Genomic DNA, 25015 nt, shown 5'->3' with positions numbered 1-25015 from the left:
TTCAGGGTGGAGAGACCGAGAAACTAGAAGAGCCAGCCCCCTGAGGCAGGGCTACAGGCTGCTTCTCTCCCACGTCCCTGAAATCTGGCTTGCATCCCCAACCATCTGCTGAGACCTTGTGCTAGGCTACTGCTGCCGCCTCCGAAGGCTAGTTCGCTGTTCTCATTGCACTTGAGCTCCCCAGAGCGAGCAGATCAAAGGTGATGGAAAACGGGTGTGCAGTGACTCATCCGTGCCACTCCCCCAGACGCCAAAATGCTTCCTGAACCCCTGGTTGTCCCACGTTCCTGGGACCCCCCTGGACCTGCCACCCAGGTTCCGCCTTTCAAGGATACCCAGTTAGGCCGTTCTGAATGGCCGGTGTCCCGGCCACACCTTTGTGAAGTATTTTGAATATGGCTTCCTCATCGGAGACACCATACCACTATTTTGGTTGTCTTAACTGTCTTTAAAAAAAAAAAAAAAAAAAAAACACAAAAAAACAAAAACGAGCTCTTCAGTAATTCTTTTTCTTCTCATTTAACAAGTATTCATGCCACGCCCCAGCAGACCAAGATCTGGGCTGGACCCTAATGGGATGAAAAGAAGCCTAATTCAGCCGTCAGACCGCACCGTCGGGTCGGAGGGCCCAGATAAAGAACCCGCGTCCAGCGCTGGGTGCAAGGGCAGCGTACAGGCAGGACCGGCCCCAGGGCTCCGTTCTCCGCTCTGCTCTTGGCCGCCCCTCTCAGAGGGCTCACCCGTGGTCTCAGCCTCTCCAGCTCCCTCCCGACTCTACACCCCCGGGGTTGGTCCTGCCCCAGACCCTCAGGCCTTTACTTGGACCGTTTGTCCGCTCTGTGAGTTTCCTCTCGGATGTGCCATCTTAGCCTTTTGCCTGAAAGATCGAAGGTCGCAGCACATCTTCGTTATGTGTCTTTATTTTCCAAGGGTAGCCAGCCTCAGCTCCTTTTCCTTCCTTTCAGAATATTCTCCAACCCTTGCCATCTTCTTCACCATGGTCCCCCGCCCCCCGCCATTACCGTGAGTTTGGGTTCTTGTCACCTGATATGAAAGAATTTAAAGACCAGGAACACTGCTAAAAGCAAAGGCCGATTCATCGAGGCTCTGCAGAGATAGGGCCTCAGGTTCTGTGCCCTAAATGTGGGGCTGGGTGGTTTTTTCTTGCATGGGAATATGGAAGTTGCTGGGATTAACCAGTCAGGGTGTCGGTTAGCAGGCTTTTTCCTTTTTTGGAACACTGATGTCAGCGAAGCAAAGCATTCTGGGATTGTACTGGACTTATTATGGGATGCAGGAAGGAACTCTCCCAAGTGGGTATTGAGCTGGTCTCTGAGGTGGGTGGTTTGTCTTTAGATCTGAACCCTTGTTTTGTAACTACAGAGCTTAACTCGCTTAATTCAGTGGAGCAATTAGTTCTGGTAGGGCTTGACTCGATGGAGTAATTTTGGGGGAACATTTTATTCTACCTGTTTTACCCCCGCCCCCATCACATATCCCATCGCTTCTGTCTCACCGGTCAGTCTTCATCCCGGGCAGGAGCACCCCTGCTTTTCTTCGAGCTCTTGCCTCACCTTGAACTTGTTCTCTTTCCCCAGCTGTTGGAACCCAGTCCATCCTTCAAGGGCACCCGTACTCCCTTGAAGGAATCGGTGACAGCTGCCATTGCCCACCTCTAAATTCCTCCAGTGTACGTTGCTTTCACAGCACTCACCACTGGGGTTCAGTTGAAGCCTTAAACCAGTCTCACACTGGGACTTCTGGTTAAACAGGCGTGTTATTCCCCGGGCTGATCTTGGGTTTGTGTCTTGAAAAGTTGCAATCTTTTATCACCGTTCGGTTGTTTGGGTTTTATTGATTTAAGGACCATCCGACCTGCAGGGAGTTTTCATGAGTTTATTTGAGCCAAAATTGACACCAGTTGCTAGGAAGCAAAATCTCAAATGGAAAATGACAGTTTTGTGGCTTCTTTGGTGAAGTGAAGGAGGGAAACGAGGAAGATTTCCCAAAGGTGGGAGAAAAGCAAGGCGGGGACTGGAGTACGGGAGAGTTAACGAGATTATGGGCTGTCTCAAGGGTGCTCATTTCAGAGGGGGGTTCACTACAGGCAGAGAAACAGTGGACAGGGTTTCCTTAAGGCAAGGCAAACCTTTCACTGAATAAATTACATGCCTGGGGCATGACTGCCCACTGGGACCTGCCCAGATAGGAATTTATGATCAGATTGCCCTGTGAGGTTACTTTTTTAAAAAGATTTTATTTATTTATATTTTTAGAGAGGGAAGGGAGGGAGAGAGAGAGAAAGAGAGAAAGATCAATGTGTAGTTGCTGGGGGCCATGGCCTGCAACCCAGGCATGTGCCCTGACTGGGAATCGAACCTGCGACACTTTGGTTTGCAGCCCGCACTCAATCCACTGAGCTACGCCAGCCAGGGCGTAGAACCCCCTTTTCCTCCACAGTTCGCATCCCCAGCTCTAGGGCAGGGACTGGATATTTCCCAGCAGGACCTCCGGTGGAGTACTGCATTCAGCTCATTTATTATATTATCGATTAATTTAGAATCCATCCAAACTGACTCAGATTAGCTAACTAAAATCTTAGGGGAAAGACCATTTCCCATCTCTCAGGATTTAGCTAAATGAGAAGACCGCATTCCCAGGCATTGCACAACTTCTGAGGACAAACACCAGGCCGTGTAGTAAACAAACAGCAGCGGGCCCGCAGCCTGTGAGGAGCCTGGAAACAGGGCTGGGAGGGGTGAAGGTCGGGACGCTGCAGAGGCTGTGCTGATGGGGCGGGCTCTTCCTCGCTGTGAAACTGAGCACTAGGACCCCCTGGCTTCTGCGGAAATGTAAGGGGGTCCCGCTCCCCCTCCAATTTCAGCATCAACTTTCACAGCCAACACTGTGACAGCAGTTATCTGTCCGAGAGGGTTTTACAGCCTTACTACAGTTGCAGACCATTCAGGCTGGGTCTGCAGCCCTGCAGATGAGCTGAGGAGGGGGTGGTGTCATTACTGTCGGTAAAATAAGGTCCTGTGTCATTACTCAAACTAGTGTCACTTGACCGAGTTAAGTTCACTTTGTAAGGACAGAGGACGTGTGTTGAGTGCTTTTCATGAAACGGGGGCAAGGCTGAAAGCTTTACAGGTGCAGTCTCACTGAACCCCACCGCTGGCTTTCACGGAAGGTGCCACTACTACCCCCCACCCCGTCTTGCAGAGGAGAGAGCTAAGGCTGAGAGAGTAACTGGCCCCCCATTCCTCAGCTCTCAAGTGGCAGACCCAGAACTGGAACCCGGGTCTGTCAGCTTCTGATCCCTCTGCTTTTCACCCCCATGCTATGTATGCCATCTCCTGGGCCGTTGCCCAGAGCTGGGATCAGGGCTGAGCAGCCTCAGCCCCCTTCTCTCTCTCTCTGGGCTCGGGGAGCCATGGTGCCGGCCAGGAAAGGGGATGGGAGATGACGTCTCACTCTAAGATTGCTGCCTTTTGTCCAAATGTGCTGGCCAGGAGCCAGGCTGGAAACTCTCTGCTCATGGAAAGAAAGAGAACAGAAGCCAGCGAAAGAGGGTGGGAAAGGGGCTGCGGGGGAAGAAAGGAAGAGGGAAGCAGGAAGGAGAGAGGGAGACAAGAGGTGGGCAAGTGAGGAAGTCAGGGGTTTGGCCCGGAGGTGCCATGGTTGCAGGGCGTGCGTGGAGGGCAGGGAGCGGATGAAGGGGAGGGAGGAAGGGTGATAGGGGCCGGGCACTTTGAATGAAATTCCATCTTAACAATTTACTGAGCGGCTACTCTGTAGCGGGGAGGAGAGGCCTATCCCCTGGCCCCCAGGCCCTTGTTTGGGCATCAGACACTGGACTCTTAAGTGTGACAACCTGGATCCATTCAGCATCCATGTGGCCTTGGGAAAGCTAACCCCTGCAGGGTTGGGCTTCCGCATCCGTAAAGGGGAGGCAGTGGTAGACCGGGCGAGAGAATTCAGTGGAACAATCTGTGCAGAATCTTCCTTAGAGAAGAGTAAGTGCTCAGTGGATGTTAGCCATTCATTCATTATTGCTGTTTAACCTGAGGTGCCAAACATAAATGTGTGAAACCTTGAATGAAACATGTATAAATAACAGCCCTGGCTAGTGTGGCTGGGTGGATTGAGTGCCAGCCTTCGAACCACAGGGTCGCCGGTTCGATTCCCAGTCAGGGCACATACCTGGGTTGCAGGCCAGGTCCCCAGTAGGGGGCTCGAAAGAGGCAACCACACATTGATATTTCTCTGCCTCTCTTTCTTCCCTCCCTTCCCTTCTGTTTAAAAATAAATAAAATCTAAAAAGTATCTATATAAATAACAAAGGTAATCACAGAAGAGGTAACACAAGGTCATGCACATTTAGACAATCAAGTGTAGATAAATGAATAACTCTGCTGTAGAAATTCAGAGGAGGGGGAAGAACTTCAGCCTGGGGTGACGAGGGTGGGTTTTATGGAAAAGTTGGATGTGAAGCCAGATTCTGAGGTGGGAAGATAATAACAGGAGTGGGTGGGAGGACAGCTGAGGGAAAGAGTACAAACCAAAGGCAGGGGTGGGGAAGTTCTAATTCACAGAAGCCCACGAGTGTTGGGACACTCTAGCCATTTGCTTGCCCATAGTATGCACTCAGACTTGGTATTTCATTTACTGTATGCATTCCAGCTGACGGAAAGTTGACCATCAGGATGCTGCAGGAGGCACCTGGCTGTGACTAGCATAGCCCCCTGCTCAGTCTGTGTCTTAGCTGGTTCTTCGGTGGGTTTCGCCGCCTTTGTGGCTCTGGCTGTTTAAGTACCATTGTGTCCCTGTTTCTTTTATTCTCCATCTGTGTCTTTTTTTTAATTCTCTGTCTCACCCTCAGTCTGCAGTTTGTTTTCTTTAACCTGCTACCACTGAGACTGTTCTCCTTGTCGATGTAAGGCAGGGAAGCTTTGAACACTGTACTTATTTTTTCATAAAAGAAAAGAAAAAGCATTCAGTAGGAGCCAGTGCTTAATATTATCTGGAAGCTTTGGGGCAAATGTTTTTGTTTTTGTTGTTTTATAACAATCTCTCCACATCCTGCCCTGGCTGGTGTGGCTCAGTGGGTTGAGTGCGGGCCTGTGAACCAAAAGGTCGCTGGTTCAATTCCTGGTCAGGACACGTGCCTGGGCTGTGGGCCAGGTCCCCAGTTGGGGATGTGCAGGAGGCAACAGATCAATGTGTCTCTCACAGATAGATACCTCTCTTCCTCCCTTCCCCTCTCTCTAAAAATAAATAAATAAAATCTTTTTAAAAAAACCTCTCCGCATCCTAATAACAAAGAATATTTCTCTTTAAAAAAAGAAAAGAAAGCCCAACAACAACAATGAAAAGAACACTAAACCCAGAAGTCTCTCTGGCTTCTGAAGTCGTGGGATCCCCGGCTGACCACAGAGAAAAGAACCCCCTTCACCCCGAGTAGTAACTAGTAGACCCAGGTTCTCCATGGAAACACAAGTCACCCCCAGACGTGAGTGTGGAGGAGAGGAATGAGTTCTAAGTGGGCTGACAGGAACCCTGGGTCCTGCTGCTGGCTTTGCCACCATGCAGCCAGGTGACTGAGGCTAGGTGAGCCACAGAACTCCTGGGCCGCACCGCGGTTGGTCAGTTCAAGCCCCGACTGCTTCCCGGTCACCATCCTCTGTTCACGTCTCGGAGCCGCTCCTCGCCAGGGGCTACTCTAGCTTTATTACGTATCTTTTCTTCCCCGCTGTCTGAATGTCCTCACTAGACTGGGGCCTCTAAGAAGCACTGTCGTTTACAGGCTGGGTTCCCAGTGACCGGCTGGGTCACGAGGGGCAAGTGCAGAGGCCAGGGGGAGGACATGGAAGGCTGGGTCAGCGGTGCAGGCGTCGTTGCCAACGGGGTCCTGGGAGAAGGGGCTCGGCGTTTCCTGAAGGGAAATGACTTCCATAAACAGATGGAGGGATGGGAAAAAGGATTCCTCTCTCCCTTTCATCCTGTCAACTCAGCTCTTCCTTCTGGTGTCCAGACCCTGCAGCCTCTTGTAAATGCTTTTCTTTAAAAAAATTTTTTTTTACTTATTTTTAGAGAGAGGGGAAGGGAGAGAGAAACATGGATGTGTAAGAAACACATCAATCCTCTCACACCCCCCCGCCAAACTGGGGACCCCACCTGCAACCCAGGCACGTGCCCTGACTGGGAATTCAATCAGCGACCCTTTGGTTCACAGGGCAGTTTTCAATCCACAGAGCCACAGCATCCAGGGCACATGCTTTTATGGCCTGAAAATGCTTTTCATTCACATGTGTCAGTGTGTGTGTGGGAGGGACATGAGCTCTGCTTTCTTGTCTGTTGTAGCTTCAAAATCAGAACTGAAGAAGACACACGCCTCTTATTTGTTCTTTTACCCGCAGTAACCTCTCATTGGTCCATTCCTGTATAAAGCCAGTTTTTTAGTGGGGTTTTATTGGGAAGGAAGAACGGAAGTGGGACGTGCACACCTTCCATACCATGTACTATTTAACTGCACCCAAGGGGTCAGCAGAGCTTGCTCCAGTAATGCTTACAATCCTCCATTCGGGTCATTGGAAAGGGTAGGTCTCATGGCAGTGGCCTTCCTGAGACGTCCGATGTTCCCAGCAGCCCAGGGTCATGAAGCGCCTCCTTCGGAAGGGAAAGGGCCTTGGTGGCCGCAGCCCTTCTGACCCCGAATAAAGTAACGGATACGATCAGATCACACCCAACCGCCTGTGCCAGGCAGGAGGCAAACCTAACGGGGGCTTCAGTTTCCGTAGTAGTTGAAGTTTGCTCAGCTTCAGCCCCGTGGCCGCAGACTCCTGTTTGCAAGTCACACACACCGTAGCTTTCCTTCTCCGCTTTGGGAAAGTAATTAGACACAAACTGAACGTGACCACCTGTTTTGTGGGGATTCTTTTGCTTGCTTAAGCAAACGAGGGTATGAAGTTATCTGGTGGAACCCCGGGCAGAGATGCAGCCAGGCCTCTAGAATGGACTGGAACCAGGCAATGTAAAGCCATCTTTCCACTTGCGTCGTTCTTCTTCCCTACAGTCTAGACTCTGCTTCTTGGTGCACGGGGTGGACAATGGCTGCCTCCCAGCGCCGTTTCCGAGTTCCGGCCACACAGCGCAACGTGACTCCTAGGACAGAATTTGATTGGCCTGGCTTGAGTAAGGCCTCCTCCAGAGCCAATCAGCTGTGGCTGGGGGCGGGATCATAGTTCAAACATGGCGGTTCATGCTCCTGTGGCCCTGTGGGGGAGAGAAGGGGCGGTTTGCAGAAAAGGGGAGGGCCCACCTTGCAAGGTAGGCAAGCTCTGCTAGTCCCCGCAGTGCATGTGTTACGATTCTTTGACTATTTAGTGCTCATGTGCCCCAACCACTCTCTTCACAAGACTCCTGCTTCCTCAGATACTTTCGCAAAGACGTTGCTTGTGACGAAGTAGAATACTAAAGCAAGGGCTTTGGGGCTGGACACATCGCTCTTTAAATGTTGGTGCTATTATTAGCAGCTATGTGCCTCAGTTTCCTCAACTGCAAAATGGAGTTGACTTCCTGTTATGTATCCAGTATGCGGCGCTGGGTGCTTTGATGGACCCTCCGCCCCTCCCTCCTTGTTTTTCTTTTTCCCTCCCTTTCTCCACTTTAATTCGCACACCGTAAAAATTCATCCATTTAGCCCTGGCTGGCATAGCTCAGTGGATTGAGTGCAGGCTGCGAACCAAAGCATTGTAGGTTAGATTCCCAGTCAGGGCACATGCCTGGGTTGCAGGCCACGGCCCCCAGCAACGGAACATTGATGTTTCTCTCTCTCTCTCTCTCTCTCTCACTTTCTCCCTCCCTTCCCTCTCTAAAAATAAATAAATAAAATCTTTTTAAAAAATTCATCCATTTAAAGTGTATAGTTTAATGGTTTTTAGTATAGTCACAAAGCTCTGCAACCTTCACTGCAGTCCATTGGAAAACATTTTCATCATACCAGAGAAGAAACTGGCCTTTCTTAGTCAGAAGCACCCCCATGCCCTTAAGTCCTGAGCAACCACTGATCGACTCTCTGTCTCTATAGGGTTCCTAACTCTGCACAGTTTATATAAATCAGGGCGTCAAACTCATTTTCACCAGGGGCCACATCAGTCTCATGGTAGCCTTCAAAGGGCCGAATGTAATTTTAGGACTGTGTAAATGTAACTACTCCTTAACGAGGGGCAAGGAGCTTGGTGCTGCCGCCGGGTAGAAACAAGGTGGAGGGCCGGATTCTCCCGAGGGCCTGGTGTTTGCCACCTGTGATATAAATGGACTCCTATAATATGTGGGCTTTTGAACTGGCTTCTGTCCACTTAGCCTAGTATTTTCAAGGTTTATCCACGTTGTAGCATGAATCCGTTCTTGATTCTTTTTATGGCCGAATATTACTCTGTTGTGTGGATATGTCATTTTGTTTATCTATTTGTCCATTGATGGCATTGGGATTGCTTCTTTTTTTTTTTTAGAGAGAGTGCTTTTTTTTAATAAAGATTTTATTTATTTATTTTTAGAGAGGGAAGGGAGGGAGATAGAGAGAGAGAGAGAGAGAAACATCAGTGTGCGGTTGCTGGGGGTTATGGCCTGCAACCCAGGCATATACCCTGGCTGGGAATCGAACCTGGGACACTTTGGTTCCCAGCCCGCGCTCAATCCACTGAGCTATGCCAGCCAGGGCTGGATTCCTTCTTCTTAATGACCATTATGAATAATGCTGCAAGGAGTGTTAGTGTAAAAGAACATATATGGACACATATCTTCCTTTTTTCTTTTTTTTTATGATGTGTTTATTTATATAATCTTTCTTTTTTTCCATTACCATATAGTCCCCTGATACCCAGCTGGACATATATTTTTATTTCTCTTGGAAGATACATTATTTCTGTAATTATGTGTGTAAAGTGCTTAATGCAATGCCTGATAGATCATAGAACACAACAGTGCTAATTTCTTTACTCTGAACTTCCCAAGGGTTATGAACGAAAGCTATTTCCTGCTTGCTGCCCTTAGAAGAAAGTCAGGCTCTTCCAAAGAGCCTGACCCCTGGGGGTCAGACAGTGAGGTCACTGCCCCTGGGGTCACGGCATCACTGAGCAGCAGATTCTTGCATCAGGCCTGTGAACGGGGTCCATCCAGGGTGGTGCTGGCTGAAGAAGAGAGCAGAAAACAAAGTCTGAGGGTCAAAATATAAAATTTGGAGTAGAAAGATAAGAATTGGGTCTGGGCAAGTCTCTGAACCTTGATTTTCTCACCTTCCAAATGAGGATGACAATAATCACACCTGGAAATTGGTGAGAGGGAAGGGGCTTATGTTTGTTATGACACGGGTATAATGTGGAAATCAGGGACCTTACAAGAATATTTCAAGCTTTAGGGCTGCCGTAGAAGACTCTGACTTGGAAACTCTATTCAAGTCACAGGAGGTTCAGACTGTGGCTGGAGCTTTTTAGCAGCCCTGGTCGGAATGTTCACGGGCTGCTGTCACCCCCTCAGCACTACTGCGTCTTGGTGAACTAGTTGTCTGTGAAACTAGTTCTTGCCTGCAGCTGGTTTCCTGGCTCTGAGGAAGACCCAGATGGTCCTCAGTGCCCCGGGACTGCAGGCACATCAGGTTTTCAGTGTGATCTGGCTTGAACACCTTTGGGCTGTTCAGTTATCCCTGCACCATTTATTACAAAGTCCATCTTCGCCCTAGTGATTTAAGAAGTCACTTTTATCAGCCCTGGCTGGTGTAGTTCAGGATTGAGCGCGGGCCTGCGAACCAAAAAGTTGATGGTTCGAGTCCCAGCCAGGGCACATGCTTGGGTTGCAGGCCAGGTGCCCAGTAGGGGGCATGCAAGAGGCAACCATACATTGGTGTTTCTCTCCCTCTCTTTCTCTCTCCCCTCCTCTCTCTCTAAAAATAAATAAATTAAATCTTTTTAAAAAGTCACTTTTATCGCATATAAAGTTCTGTGTGTATTTGACTATATCTAGACTTTCTGTTCTGTTCCACTGGTCTACTTATCTATTCTTCTGGCACTTTTAATTATAGAGGCTTTATAGTGTGTTTTCACATCTGGTAGGGCTAGTTGCTCCCACACCCTTCTACCCCATTTTTAAATTTTTCAGTGTTTTCCTAGGTGTTCTCACATGTTTGGCAGTCTGGTTTTACAGAGTGTTCATTGACCTCCTGGGAGGTCCTGGGGGTGGGTCAGGGGCAGGATCGGAGTTCGGGGTGAGTTGTCCTTTAGACCTGGGTGTGCTTACCTAGTTCAGTAAACTGTTTTCGTAAGATTCTGTTTTCTTTTAGATTCATGAGCATTGACGACTTCTAGTGGCCGGATAGCACTCATTTTCCCCGAATCACCAAAAGAACTTTTTAAAATGTGTTAAAGTTGGTAAATTTGGATAAGAGATATATAAGAGTGTTCTGTACTTTTCTTTTACTTGTTCTGCAGGCTTGTAATTACCTCAAAATAAAACGTATCTCAGGTCATTATGCTTCTGGTAGCATCTTGGTAAAAGTTTTCGTGAAGTCTAGCCCAGTTGTGTTCATAGATTCTGCCTCGGTTCACATGTTGATTGGCTCCTTCAAAGAAACCCGGCACATGGCCTAGGCTGGCCTTACAGAGTCCGGGCTGCTTTCCATCCGGTGGGCAGTGCCTCGTCCTCTGACGGTGGGGCAGAGGCGTGATGGCTGCGCCCAGGAGAAGGTGCCGTCAGGCTGAAAGACGGTGCACGCAAACCGAGTCTGTCACAGGGTAGCTTGCTTCCAGGGGTGTAGGGTCAGCGGGGGCAGTCTGCACAGAGTATTTGCTGCTGGCAGGCGCCTGTTACAGCGGTCTTTCTGTTGCGTAATCTGGGTCCTGGTGATCGAGGAGACCAAGGGACAAAGAATGCAGTAGCGCCCGGGGACGTGCCTCTAGTGGTTCTGTGAAGGATGATTGTTTATGATTGATGCTATCTTCTGCTTGGTGTTTATGTATGTCGTTATGCCACTCCGGCCGTGACTAGCAAACGTATCTGTGGCTACATATTATGCAACACAGATAATCACCAACCGTCGGGCTTTGATATGCTTGCTAAGGACAGTGAGGCTGGTCAGAGGTCGCAGCATGAAGCGTAAAATGAAATGAAACCCAGCACACAGAGAAGGAGTCGGTTGTGTTCACGTCTGCGCGGCTTCCTTAGGCATTTAGTCATCTCGAGATCGTGCAGGCGTCCATGCCTTCCCCTGGGCTACCCCGGAGGAAATTTGGTCCCGCCTTCAAGCCCACGTCCACAAAAGGCCCTTGCCTTCCCCGGTTTGGCTCATCGTATTGTGTTTTGTAGTGGAGACATTCGTGTGCATCTTATTTCCTCAGCTTTACTGAGATACAATTAATGTGTGACATTGTGTAAGTTTAAGGTATATACTGTGATACGATATATATACACATTGCAGAATGATTACCACGGTAAGGTTAGTTAACATATCCATTACTTCACACAGTTAACTGTTTTTGTTTGTGGTGAGAACATTTAAGATCTACTCTCTAAGCAACTTTCAAGTCTATAGTAGTACGACATCATCATATGCGTCTTATTTCCTATATAAGAATGAAAACTCTCAGAGGGTAAATAAACCTATTTTATATTTTTTCCATGCTTCACTCAGTTCCCGGTGTGAAGTGGACACAATTATTAGTTGGAAGAATGAAGTACGTGTCCAGTTAGCCATGGGTCTCAATATAGTCTCCCTTTGGACCCACCGAAACATCTCTGCTGGGAAGCGGCTACCCCAGACCCAGTCCTGGTGGTTACTAAGGGAAAGGAGGTGAGGAGCACAGAGCACCACGCACCCTTCCTTTCAGGAGAGACTGGGACAAAGCTAAACAAATCGTGGGGCGAGGCGCTCAGCTGAGCCAGAAGCCCTGAGACTGCCCTGTGACTACAGACAACGTTGGGGCCTACGGGGGCGGGGCCACAGGGCAGAGCCGGACCCTGGAGACAACAGCAGGCTTCCTGTTTTCCCATTATTTGTAATAGTAATCATAATGCGTGCTTATTGTAGAAAACTTGGAAGTCAGGTTTTTTGTTGTTGAAAATACACATAAGGAGAGCCCTGGCTGGTGTGGGTCAGTGGATTGAGTATCAGCCTGCGAACCAAAGGGTCGCTGGTTCTATTCCCAGCCAGGGCACATGCCTGGGTCACTGGCCAGGTCCCCAGTAGGGGGCACACAAGAGGTAACCAATTGATGTTTCTCTCCCTTTCTTTCTCCCTTCCCCTCTCTCTAAAATTAAATAAATAAAATATTTTTTAAAAGATTTAAAAGAAAAAAGAAGAAAGCATAGATAGAGAGAACAAAAAAATATCCTTCCAAGTTTTTTACCCAGTGACCACTGCTGTTCTTCCTTTGTTACATTTCCTTACAGTCATTTCTTATGTGTAACAAATTTTGAATAAGAATAGCTTCCTCACTCCCTTTTTTAAAATCATGTTATCCCCCGCCATTGGATACAAGCTTTTGGATCCTGTTTTTTCCATCCGACATTACAACATGAGCATTTTTTTCACTTAATAATAGTTGGGGGGGTTCATTGACTTTTATATTTAAAAATAATGGCTTTATTGAGATATATTCATACTCGGTACAGTTCACTCATTTTGAGTGCACAGTTTAATGGTTCATAGCACAGTCACAGAGCTGTGCTACCACCCTCGGCGTCAGAACATTTCATCCCCCAGAGGGAAGCCCCAGACCCACCGGCAGGCATTCCTCGTCCTCCTGCCCACCCACTCCCGACCTCAGCCACTGCTAACCTACTCCTGTCACTACAGAATTGTAGTCGTCTTTGTTTTGTTTTTTAAAAAATATATTTACTTATTTTTAGAGAGAAGTGAAGAGAGGGAGAAAGAGAGGGAGAGAAACATTGACCTGAGAGCGAAACATTACCTCTCATACACAACCCTACCGGGGATCAAACCCACAACCCACAAACCCACAACCCAGGCATGTACCCTGACTGGGAATCGAACCAGTAACCTCTCATTTTGCGGGACAATGCCTAGTCATCTGAGCCATACCATTCCGGGCTAGAATCGGAGTCTTCTTAAACATAATTTAATTTGTAGTATAATATGCCATCAAATAGCTATATTATAGTTTACCATTATATTGCTTGACACTGTTAGTTACTTTTAACTTTTCAATATTATAAATGATATAACCATAAACATTTAATGGATACATTTTTCCCTGTTTAGGATTAATTTCCAGGACTCATGCCCAAAGTAGAGAAATGTTTAATCACAGAACCATAAGTAGAGAGACCCACAAAAACCTTTACTCTCCCTCCCGGCTCACTCGATGAGCACATGTTCATGGAACTCAGTATGGTGTAGACAAAGGACAGAACAATTGCTGATCTTGAAGAACTGAACAGGATGGACACTCAGAATAACGAGCTGAGGTGGAGTTCTAGTCTAGATTAGGTCATGTAATATGAGGCTACAGTGATGGTGTAGAAGGACCAGAATTGAATTCAAATCACAGACTCGTTCCTGGCTCTCACTCATGAGCTGTATGAACTTAAACTTCTCTGAGCCTCAGTTTCCTCATCAGAACAATGGTGGGAGCAGCGACACTGATTGACTTTCGTAGTGATTAGAAGCAAGAAGTGTTCTCTGGCCTAGCCAAGAACAGAGAGAAGGAAGAGCAAGTTAAAATATTAGGGAGTGGAGCCCTGGCCCACGTGGCTCAGTTGGTTGGAGCGTCGTGCCATAAACCAAAAGGTCACGGGTTCAGTTCCCAGTCAGGGCACATATCCAGGCTGCAGGTTCAATCCCTGGTCAGGGTGCATACGGGAGGCAGCCAGTCGATGTTTCTGTTTCACAATGATGTTTCTTTCTCTTTCCCTTCCTCTCTGAAAGCAATGAAAAAAATGTCCTCAGGTGAGAGTAAAAAAAATTGGGAGCACAGAGAACTTAGAACCTGACTTCCCATGGTTTGGTGAGCCAAAAGAAACAAGAGAAAGTATGCTTTTTTATATATAAAAGGAAATAGTTTACCTGAATTCAGATTTTTAAGCCATCTTTTGGCAGTATTAGCATACTTATGACTTTGATAATTTCACATTTTTTTGATTTATGGCAAACTCACACTAACTTTCCCCTGAGAGGCGACACTGGTAGTTACCCGGTGGTACACACGCTGTGGTTTGGTGTTCATGTGCCAGATCGTCACCTACTCGTACTTCCCTCTTTACCCTCCACACAGTGGTGACCCCAAAGGCTGCATGTGGAAGTATTTCCACATTGCAAGTGAGTGAGGCAAAAAGCATGATTTTCAAAAATCGTCAAGTCAAAAATGTGTCTCCATCCTACTCAGGTGGCCGAATGCAAGTCCATAGGTAAGAACATTCCGCAGAGGTGAAAACAAGTCCTTCCTGGGTTTAGGGAAGCAGTGTAAGCAATAAAAAATCTTTAGCCCTGGCTGGTGTAGCTCAGTGGATTGCGCATGGGCCTGCCAACTGAAAGGTCACCAGTTCAATTCCTAGTCAGGGCACAAGCTTGGGTTGCGGGCCAGGTCCCCAGTTGGGGATGCACAAGGGGCAACCACACACTGATGTTTCTCCCTCTCTTTCTCCTTCATTTCCCCTCTCTCTAAAAGTAATAAATAAAATCTTTAAAAAAAGTCTTTAGCTGCCTCTGGCCTCTGGAGGTCCAGTCTTCTCAAGGTGCTCCGGCCACACATTCCCAGGGGCTTCCTTTGCCAGGCAAACTGACAGGTGTAGGTTAGGAAAATACCGGTCAGGTGGTTCAAAGGAAGTGTTGTTTCAGAAACTGGGTGTTCATTCTGACAGAAAGTCTGGGGTCTGAGGCTTCGCCCAGAGAAGGAGCCTTGACACTGCAGCCAGTGCAGGAACAGCCCCGAGAAACCGCGTCTTGTGCGTTTACACCTGAGTTCCAGGGGCAGGAGCAGCTCTCTGAGCACTGGGAACGCCCCGCCCTCCCCGCAGCAGGTCGCAGGGATGCTCTGACGTGGGGCACACAGACACCCTGCAGTGAAGCGCAGAAAGACTGCCTGTGGGAGAAGGGCAGTCCTGCAGCTGACTGACGGCACGGGGGCAGGAAAATAGACGTGGTCTGCGGTGGGGGGCCGGGACCCCTCGCTTTCGGCGGTGGTCCCTCCCTCATCTTCTTGTTAAATGACAGCTAGCTTCATTGAGATATAATTCACATACCATAACATTCACCCTTTTTTTTAAAGATTTTATTTATTTTTTTTTTAGAGAGGGAAGGGAGGGAGAAAGAGAGAGAGAGAAACATCAATGTGCAGTTGCTGGGGGCCGTAGCCTGCAACCCAGGCATGTGCCCTGGCTGGAAATCGAACCTGCGACACTTTGGTTCGCAGCCCGCACTCAATCCACTGAGCTACGCCAGCCAGGGCTTCTTTCTCCCTTTTAAAGTATACAGTTAAGTGATTTGTTTATTTTTAAGCATATTCACTGTTTTGTGCAACCATCACCACTACCTAATTCTGAAACATTTTCACCACTCTCCTCCCTTCCCCCGAAAACCCATACATATTATTGGCTGCTGCTCGTTCCCACTCCCCAAGCCCCGGACAGCCACGAATCTGCTTTCTGGGTTTGCCCGTCCTGGACATCTCACACAAATGGGTTACAGTGGATGGCACTCCCTGTTTTCCACTGGCTTCTTTCCCTCGGCGCGATGTTTCCAGCTTCGTCCGAGCTGCAGTGTGTGTCAGCCTTCACTCCTTTTTATGGCCGAGGGACGTCCCACTGTGTGGCTGGACCACAGCTTGTCCATTCATTCCTCTGTTGACGGACATGAGGTCCAGGAAGACGGTATGTGTGCCGGGGGAACTAGAAGTGAGAAGACCTTGGCGGTGGTTAGCAGACAAGTCACAGCCTCGGCTCTGCCGCGGTCTCCCCGGTATGGTGCCCCGAGAGGCGGAGCTGGTGCCCAGTCGTGGTGGGCGGCCTTCTCCCGCAGGCAGGGCCTAAGCATTTGGTCCAAGAGCGTGGCTCCGGTCTCGCCAGACGTGGCCCCCGGGTGTGGTTCCGAAGCGAGTCCTCCGTCTTCCTCCACGTGGGAAAAGGTTGGGTTGTTTGTGAAAACACGACAAAATAAAAAAAACGAAGCTATTAAGTAAAGATTAAAAAAAGAGCAATTCCTTTTTTTTTGAGAAGCTCTTTTATTTGAAGATGATAAAGGCCCAGCATCAAACGGCGCAGCACTGGGCCTCCCCGAAGGAACAGTCAGACGCAGCAGGAGCTGTGTTATGGGACTGCACGCTTTTTCCCTTCTTGGTGTATTTTCTGAAAACAAACACCTTCTACATGTGCTTGCCGATGAGAACGCTCAGTTGAGAAAATCATTACTTTTGTTCTGTCGTAATTGTTATGGTTTATTCTCAGTTTTGTTGCCTGCTCTTAAAAAGCTGGTAAGCTAAGAGTTATTAGAATCATTAAAGGTGAACGGTTTGTAGCTTTATTTGCCAAACAAATAAAAACCACTTAAAATTTAATTTTATTAGTGTATAAACCTGATCCACATTGTATTTTTCATTCAGTATTTCAAGTATGACCGTTTTGTAGGTGACTCTGACATACTTGAAAGCAAGTTTACTTAAGTGCCACGTTGTTTAACTGTTTCTATTTGTTATTATTTTATTTTTTTAAAGATTTTATTTATTTATTTTTAGAGAGAGGGGAAGGGAAGGAGAAGAGGAGGGAAAGAAAAATCAGTGTGTGGTTACCTCTTGCATGCCCCCTATTGGAGACTTGGCCTGCAACCCAGGCATGTGCCCTAACTGGGAATCGAACCTTCGATGCTTTGGTTCACAGGCTGCGCTCAATCCACTGAGCTACACCAGCCAGAGCTATTATTTATTTTTCCATTACAGTTTACACTCAACACTACTTTATGTTAGTTTCAGGTATACAACACAGCGGGCAGACAGACATAGTGTTCCTGTAAGTGTTTCTTGACCTTTAATCTCAAAGTGCATGTGAGGTTCTCTGTGCATTGGAGACAGTGGGCTTTGTCCCTTTTGGGAACGTTCTGGCTTCCTGGGAAGTTCTGGCTTCCTGGGAATTATAGGACAACTGTTCCTCTGGGGAGAGAGCCGGATGGCATGACTGACCGTGACCCGGGCATCGTCCTGGGTGCTGCCCCTGAGGGCAGAGACCCTGTCTTCCCCATCTTGCCTCCCCAGAACGCCCTGCGCAGGGCCCGGCACCTGTTCGCAGAGCCAGCGAAGGAGGACGCCAGCTCGGAAGAAGGGCGTGGGTGGGGGAGTGGTGCGCACACGGAGCGGGGCTGCGTCACGGTGGGTTTGGTCTGCGTGGAGACAGTGCCGGCATGAGGCAGGCGGGCGGGCGGGCAGCAGGGAGTGGCCACTATCCTTGACCTCGGTGGGCCCTCTGCCAGATGTAGGACAGAAGAGCAGTGTCTGCCAGCCCAGCCGGAGGGAGAGGCCCCGGAAGCTCTGCGGAGCATTGTGAGAGGGGCAGTGAGTTCCTTCCTGTCCCCGAAAGGCCTTTCAGGGCCGTCCTCCACTAGGGGACGGGAGAGCCTGGGGCCCGGCTTCTTGAAAGAACTGGGCTTGCTCTCAGCATCGACCCACCCCAAATGCAGGGTGCTGCTTCGCTGGGCCAGGGGACAGCTGAGCCATCGGCAGGCCCGAGCTCCAGCCCCTTCCATGCACACAGTGTCTGGGACCCATCTGTTCCCTTCCATGACTTTTTTTTTTTTTAGCTCACTGGTCCCTAACCTCCCACTTTTTAGTATATGTGCTGCCAAAGCAAGTACACACATCCCTCTTCTTAAGTTGTTGCCCATGTTCACTCTCCTTTTCTTTTTCTCCCTCCGGTCTTCCTCTCTTTGTTCCCGAGAGTTACATGCACGTCCTGAAGCCCAGTGCTTTGAGTTCTTGGGGGGAAGGGAATGCCCAGGCCAGGACCTTGGACAGCCACCCTGCCACCTGGCAGTTGAGCCTTCCTGGCAGTGGGGGTGGGGATCTTGGAAACTCGAGGCCGTGGTGGGAGAGGGATTCCCTGGAGGTTCGGTGGAAAAGGAATGTGCATCTCCGGTATCTTGGTATTCCTTGAACTTCTGGGTAAGCAGTTACGTCCTCTCCCGCAGGAGGGACCGCCCGGTGGCATTCATGCTTTCCGTGCTCGGCATTCTCCGGCGGGTCCTGTCTCCCTAGCCACGCCCACCTGTGCAGTGTGGTTTGTCCTCCTGTCGAGAGACATGGATTACTGTAGGGACTTGCTATTGAAATGATCACTCTTTTCCAAAAGATCTTATTTGTTTTTATAGAGAGGAGAAGGGAGGGAGAAAGAGAGGGAGAGAAACATCTGTGTGATAGAGAAACATCAATTGGCAGCCTCCCGCACCCCACCCTGAACGGGAATCAAACTGGCGACTTTTCTCTTTGCGGAATGACGCCCACCCAACTGAGCCACACTGGTCAGGCCTGAAGTGATACTTCCTAACCAGCCACCTCAGTCCATTGAGATGTCTGGCACCCAAGGGTGCCTTATAAAACTGCTGCTGCTGCTGCTGTGCGGAGGCTGCTGCTTTGGTGCCCTCACAGCCGCTGTCACCTGTCGGGCGCGAGATGCCTAGTGGGGTTCCCGGGTTAGCCAGCACCGTCTCCTAGTTTTCGTTAGTCTTGACAGATGACCTCGGGCTCGTCGGTCCCCATCTTGGGTTTGGAGCCGCTGGGAGAGGCTCTCAGCGCAGGACCCCCAAGCCAACCGCAGGGTGGGCGCACACCTGCCTGCCCTCAGGGCCAGGAGGAGGGTGGATCACTTCTGTGAGGATATGCACACTTTGGTGGGCGGTTTATTTCTTGTCTCAAAGAAAGTAGCAGCCACTCGCCCCTTCTTTGAGGGCTCTCGGTTCTTCACAGGAGCTTACGGAGGCTGAAGAAGTATCAGGTTGTACTGGTATTTGTTTTGCTTTCTGAGGCTGTGTGTTTTCTTGTATATGTACACGCACGTACACGCACGTTCACGCACGTGTGAGAAGTGGTTTGGCATGGGGTCTGAATCGGGGTGGGCCTCAGGATTCCGTGCCCTTGTCCCCCCTCCTGGATCAGGGATTCTGCATGGTGCATTCCTGTCCCCCACACTCCTGGACAGAATCCATCTGGGGTGACTAGTTCCGGGCGTGGCTCACCGAGTGCGATCCCTGTTCCCCCAGGCGACTTGGACCTCCTCTGCAGGCTGACACGATGACCATGTGTGGGCCGGCCAGGGGCAGCCACAGCCAGACCGAGAACCGGAGCTACAGATTGGCTGACAGGTAAGAGTTTTCTTCCTCTAGAGTGAAGAGCTTGGCCGGGGTTCTCAGTCTCCTTCCTCCCTCTGCTGCCTTTCCCCGCTCACTGACCCCGCTTCCTTGCACTAGGGAGGTGTCCTTTCCCACATCACTGGGCTGAGCCTCCGGCTCATCATCTCCATGTGCGGCGCTCTGTTGAGAACCTGAGGCCAGAGTGGTCAAGGGAAGGTCTGACCAGCACCCGGTGCATTGAGGGGATGATCCCAGGGCCACTGCAGGCAAGGTCCCCATTTATGCATTCTGGTCCAGGGTTTATTTCCCTGGCTCCCAGAATGCACAGGTATTGTAATCATCAGGGAGCCCTGAATCCTTGCAGCTGCATCTGTCCACACAGCCATCTCTGCCCGTCCTGTGTTAGCAGGGTTGTCTTCTCCCCAGGTGTTTCCTCTGGCGCTCCCTCACACATCCTGCAAAGCAGCTGGTCATCACGGAGCTGTCCACAGCTATAGAGCCCCTCCTGGGGCCACGGAGCCCTGGAAACAGGCTCTCGAGAAGTTCTTGGGAGCAGCGGCTGCAGGAAGAAGGCTCTCTGCCCTTGGTTTCGCCACCCTTGCTGCTCTTGCTTGAGCTCTGTTAGTCCGGCCTGGCCTTCCCTCAAGGCGTCTTCCCTCTTCGTCTGCAGATGGGGCCTCTGCAACTGTGGGGTCCTGCCAGATGTTTGGGACCCTGGACAATAACTGTCATCATTGACTGACACTAGTTGCCATTTACTAATATCCAGCTTCATACTGTATGTACTCTGGGCATACTACATATATTAACTCATCCATTTATTCATATAATAAATATTTAGTGACTGCCTGTTAATGTACGGGGCGCAGCAAACAAGATAAATTAAGCCTCTGTACTCCTAAACTTCCAGCCTAGACAAAGGAAATTGGGTGTTTACATTAAGAGAAAAAAAGGAGTCAAGATTCAAACCCAGGTCCCTCTGACTCTGAAACCGTGTATTTATCTGCTGTTGATATTGTTTAACAGTACATACGATACTAATGATATGTGATGTCATCACTTGTCACTAAGCATGCACTAACTCGAACTATGGGGTTCCCTCCTTCCCTCCCTTCCTTCTGGGGGAAAAGGGAGGCACAAAAAGGGAGGGAAACATTGATGTGAGAGAGGACTTGGATCAGTTGCCTCTCCCATGCACCCCATCTGGGGCCCGTACCACAACCCAGGCATGTGCCCTGACCGGGAATTGAACCGGCGACTCTTCAGTTTGTGGGACCATACCTACCCCACTGAGCCACACCGGCTGGGGCCTGAACTGTGTTTTTACGTCTGTCCTATCTCTTCATCCCACTTCCAGCACAGTGAGAGCAAGGACTTTAACTTCCACCTTTTGAATTCTCAGTAAAATATCAACAAAATGATTCTGATTCCGATTCTGACTAAATCTGAATTCATGCCAGTGTCCTCAGTGGTGACAGGACAATTGAAAAATGTGTTTCTTTTCTGTAAGCACTCTGTTATGGGTGCTAATTGTTTATTGAAGTGAGGAATTCGGCTTTGGTAGCCATATTTAACATATGAAAATGTGTTTGCAGTTTCACAAGTTTTTAATTTATGTTGAGCAACCAAGAATAGCAACACAACTCGTGAGCTAATGTCCCTGTGGGGAGAAGTCTTCCCATAAACAACTGTTCGTCTTCGGACTGGAAAGCTAAACAGTCTCGGGGTGCGTGAAATCGCTGCCTGTTCCTCCCTCGTGGGAACCGTCCTGGGGTCTCAGGGTTCCTCCAAGGCCCGATGAGCCCGTGTGGAAAGTGTGCACCGGGAAGCTGGCCGGTGCGTGTTTGCTCGTCTTGACACGTCCCGGGTCACTGTGTCCGGTCATGGTTGGTGCTGGTGGAAGACAGTTTTACATTTCAAAACACAGATACTCCCGTCCTCATTAAACGAGCTTAAAAATGTCTTTCTTTCACAATAATTTTTAACATCCTCACGACACTGGTCTCCTAAGAGCACATCTGGAGACATGCATCCCCACGTGTACCTTCTAGGCTGGAACTTTCTGGAGTGGGGGAACGTTCTGCACCACCCAGTACAGCAACCGTTAGCCGCCTGTGGCTGCCGAGTGCTCGACGTGTGGCTGGTGCAGTGGGGGACCTGGAGCCCTCATTTCATCTGAGTTCAGTTTCGGTTGTCACACGTGGCTCGTGGCCACTCTGTTGGACAGTGCAGTTCAAGGCCACCCATGGAGTCTGGATCCACCTGCTGGTTCACTCGTCGGTTCACGCAACAAAGATGTATTGGCCGCCTGCTCCGCTAGGTGCTGTTCTAGGTGCCAGGGATACGGCAGGAGCCCAGACAGGCTCCGTTCAAAACAGAACAACCCCCATCCTCACGGGGAGGCCACTCTCCACGCTCTGAAGGAGGTTTAATTCCAGGGCAACCCATCCTGTGTCTCTGCTGAGTCAAGTCAGGACAACCTGTCAAGCCCAGAATTAGCACCAGTTTATAACTCATGGCATTGTTTTCATTTTTAAGTACTCATTACAAAGGTTTATTCATTGACTAAACAAGCAGAGGAAACTTAGACTGTACACTCTTTGATCTCATGACCTTTCTCCTATTTTTATCAGGGGGAGAAGCTAATAATAACAGTAACTGCCATTGCTTGTGCATGTGTGACATGCTGTGTGCTTCAATCGGGCTAACTCGTTCCGTGTGTGCAGTCACCCCGTTGGGTGTGTTGTCGCTACTCCTCTTTCACCAATGAGGGTTTAGAGGAGGTAAGCAGTTTGCCCAAGGTCACAGAGCTGGCCAGGGCTTGAGTTAGGATTTAAACCCCAGTCTGCTGGACTCCGAAACCCAATAGCTACGTGATCTCTCCCCAAGAAAAATATGTGGTCTTTTTAATGGCTGTCTCAATGTTGGTGCTGTGCAGCTAGCTTAGAACCTTTCTATCTATCTAAGTTCTGGGAAATCTCTGTGACCAGCCGAGAACAGTAGATAAGCCCCTCACCCAGTGTGTATTTTTCTTGTTCAGGGTCAAGGTGGAGGGCCCAGAGGCTGGGGAAGACCGTCGCAGGCAGCCCTTTAGGCCCTGCGTTCCTCTCCTAGACGCAGACCGGGACTCACGCCTCCGACAAAGCCCCCTGGAAAGCCTCAACAACCTGACGCTGAAGTCAAGAGGCGACTGTTTTCAGCAGAACATGTTCAACTCGGACGTGCTCATCAGCGACCCCGCTTCAGGTCTCGGTGCTAAAGAAGCCAGCAGGGCCGGCAGGAGGCAGCTCGGCGGTGCCCAGGACCCCTGCCCTCCTGCCCGAGGTGGGGCCGGGCCCAGGTCCCTCAGCATCAAGGACAAGATATCGGAATGGGAAGGGAAAAAGGAGGTGCCCGCCCCTGCACCTGGCAGGAGAGCGGACGGGCAGGAGGATTACCGGGCGTCCTGCGTGACGGACAGGAGACGTGCTGAAGGTGTGGGGACTCGGGTCCCAGCGGCTCAGAACGGCACGAGGCTGGAAGGAGAGGGCAAAGAGATCGGCAGGAGTGAAAGGGCAGCGGAAGTCAGGGGACAGGACGCAGGGCAGAGGCCGGACCGAAGCCAGCCCGCCAGGGAGCCGGCTCCGAGCCTGGGCCGAGGCCGAGAGCTGAGGCTGGGCAAACAGCGCCTTCAGAACGCCAGCCTCTCGGTGCTGAAGCAGGTCAAGAAACTGGAGCAGGCTCTGAAGGATGGGCTGGCGGGCTTGGATCCCCAGTTACCAGGGACTTGCTACTCCCCGCACTGCTTGCCGGACAAGACCGCGGAGGGGCCCCCCCTGAGCAGGAGCCGCGGGTGCGGGAGCGGCTCAGAATTCAGGTCCCACCTCGTGGACCTGGAAGGCAGGCCACCTGCCCCCGAGACGTGCAGAAAGCTGCCCTGGGACCAGAACGTGGAGAGCGTGTACGGGGGCTTCCCTCAAAAGCCCTTCATCAACCCCCTGCCCAAGCCCCGGAGAACGTTCAAACACGAGGGAGAAGGGGACAAGGACGGGAACCCAGGCACCAGCTTCAGGAGAGACGGAAGGAACCTGCCGCCTCTGCCCACTCTCCCTCCGCCGCCCCTGCCCTCCTCCCCCGCCGCCTCCGCCCTCCTCCCCGCCGCCTCCCTCTGTGAACCGAAGACTGTGGAACGGGAGACCGAAGCCCAGCGCCGACCACAGGTAGGTGTCGGTGCCGCCGCGGCACAGCTGTCTGCTCGGCCTGGTGGTTTGTTTTTGGTGAACTGATGGGTCTCGTGTTAGTTGAGACTCTCCATAGCTTAAAGTGGTTTAGTGACTAAACCGGGACACGTGATAACTGATGCTTGTGTTTTGTGCCTGTTCTTTGTCCTCAAACAAGAGGATCTGCTTTGAAAAATTACCCTTTGGAGGTGGGGTGTGATAAGTACGTGTAACCGGGACAGGAGCCGGGCGTTCGTGGCACACACACTCCGACACCGGGGGCAGGGTTAGTGGTGACGGCTGACTGCTGCCCGTTCTGCGGGCCGCTGCCCCCGCTGGCGCTCGGCACTCTGAGTCTCTCCTGGCTCTTCCTTCCGCGCTTTCCCTTGGCATGGGCTCCAGACACATACCACCCGGGTCTGCCCTGGCCCGATCACAGTCTGTCTGTGCAGCCTTGAACTAGTGACTCAACCTCTCGAGGCCTCAGTTTCTCCCCTTGTACATAGGTGCACACACTGTGAATACTTTTTGATGTTCGAACAACACATTAGATAATAAAGCATGTACATGCTTGAAAAATAAAATCCGTGCTTTGGAAAGTTTCTTTTCTGCTTTGAAACCCAATTTTCAGTCCGTTTCTATGATGCGCTCATTGGCTGCTTCCCACTAATGTGGAAACCAGCTTTAGAGCAAAACACAAAACAGGTGTCTGTATTTACTGTCATCACTTCTTTTTTTAAAGATTTTATTTATTAATTTTAGAGAGGGGAAGGGAGGGAGAAAGAGAGGGAGAGAAGCATCAATCTGTGGTTGCTTCTCACATGCCCCCTGTTGGGGACCTGGCCCACAACCCAGGCATGTGCCCTGACTGGGAATCGAACCGGCGACCCTTTGGTTCGCACTGGCACTCAATCCACGGAGCCACACCAGCCAGGGCCCATCATCACTTCTTCGCCTCCTGTTTTTCTCCTCGACCCGCTGCATTTGGGATTTTGCCACTTATCCCAACACTGCTCTTGACCACGGCCAGCAGCAGCACCTGTCTTGCTACATCCATTGCCAGTTCTCTGTTCTTTTCTTGATTGACCTCTCGGCATTTGAGGAACAGCTGAGGTGTTCCATCTTGAAACACTGTGTTCGCTTGGCTTCTAGGTCGCCCCTTCCCTGGTAGTCCTGTTTCACTGGCTGCTCCCTCTCTGTGTGTCAGGATGCACCCCTCTGCCACATCCATGCCTCACCCTGGGGTCAGAGCAGGACCTTCTGTCCTGGGCCTGAAACCCAGGCATGTTCTCTAGACTGGGAATCGAACTGGTGACCCTTTGGTTTGCAGGCCGGCACTCAATCCACTGAGCTACACCAGCCAGGGCTATTTATTTTTATTTATTTATTTTTAGAGAGTGGGGAAGGGAGGGAGAAAGAGAGGGAGAAAAACAATGATGTGCGAGAGATACATTTTTTTGATTGGTTGCCTCTTACA

The 25015-nt window shown here is 50.1% G+C and overlaps 1 protein-coding gene across 1 annotated transcript in view; it reads left to right on the top strand.

The window, feature by feature from the left end:
- The window catches only part of DENND2A (DENN domain containing 2A), an 88449-nt gene that overhangs the window by 5734 nt on the left and 57700 nt on the right, over positions 1 to 25015 (top strand). Inside the window, 3 exon segments of the mRNA XM_028525654.2 lie at positions 19250 to 19351; positions 22380 to 23463; positions 23465 to 23538. Of these exon segments, the coding sequence (XP_028381455.2) occupies positions 19250 to 19351; positions 22380 to 23463; positions 23465 to 23538 (1260 nt within the window).

Source organism: Phyllostomus discolor, chromosome 10 (genome assembly GCF_004126475.2).
Source record: "Phyllostomus discolor isolate MPI-MPIP mPhyDis1 chromosome 10, mPhyDis1.pri.v3, whole genome shotgun sequence".
Taxonomy (NCBI): Eukaryota; Metazoa; Chordata; class Mammalia; order Chiroptera; family Phyllostomidae; genus Phyllostomus; species Phyllostomus discolor.
This window is presented reverse-complemented; position numbering and strand designations above follow the sequence as displayed.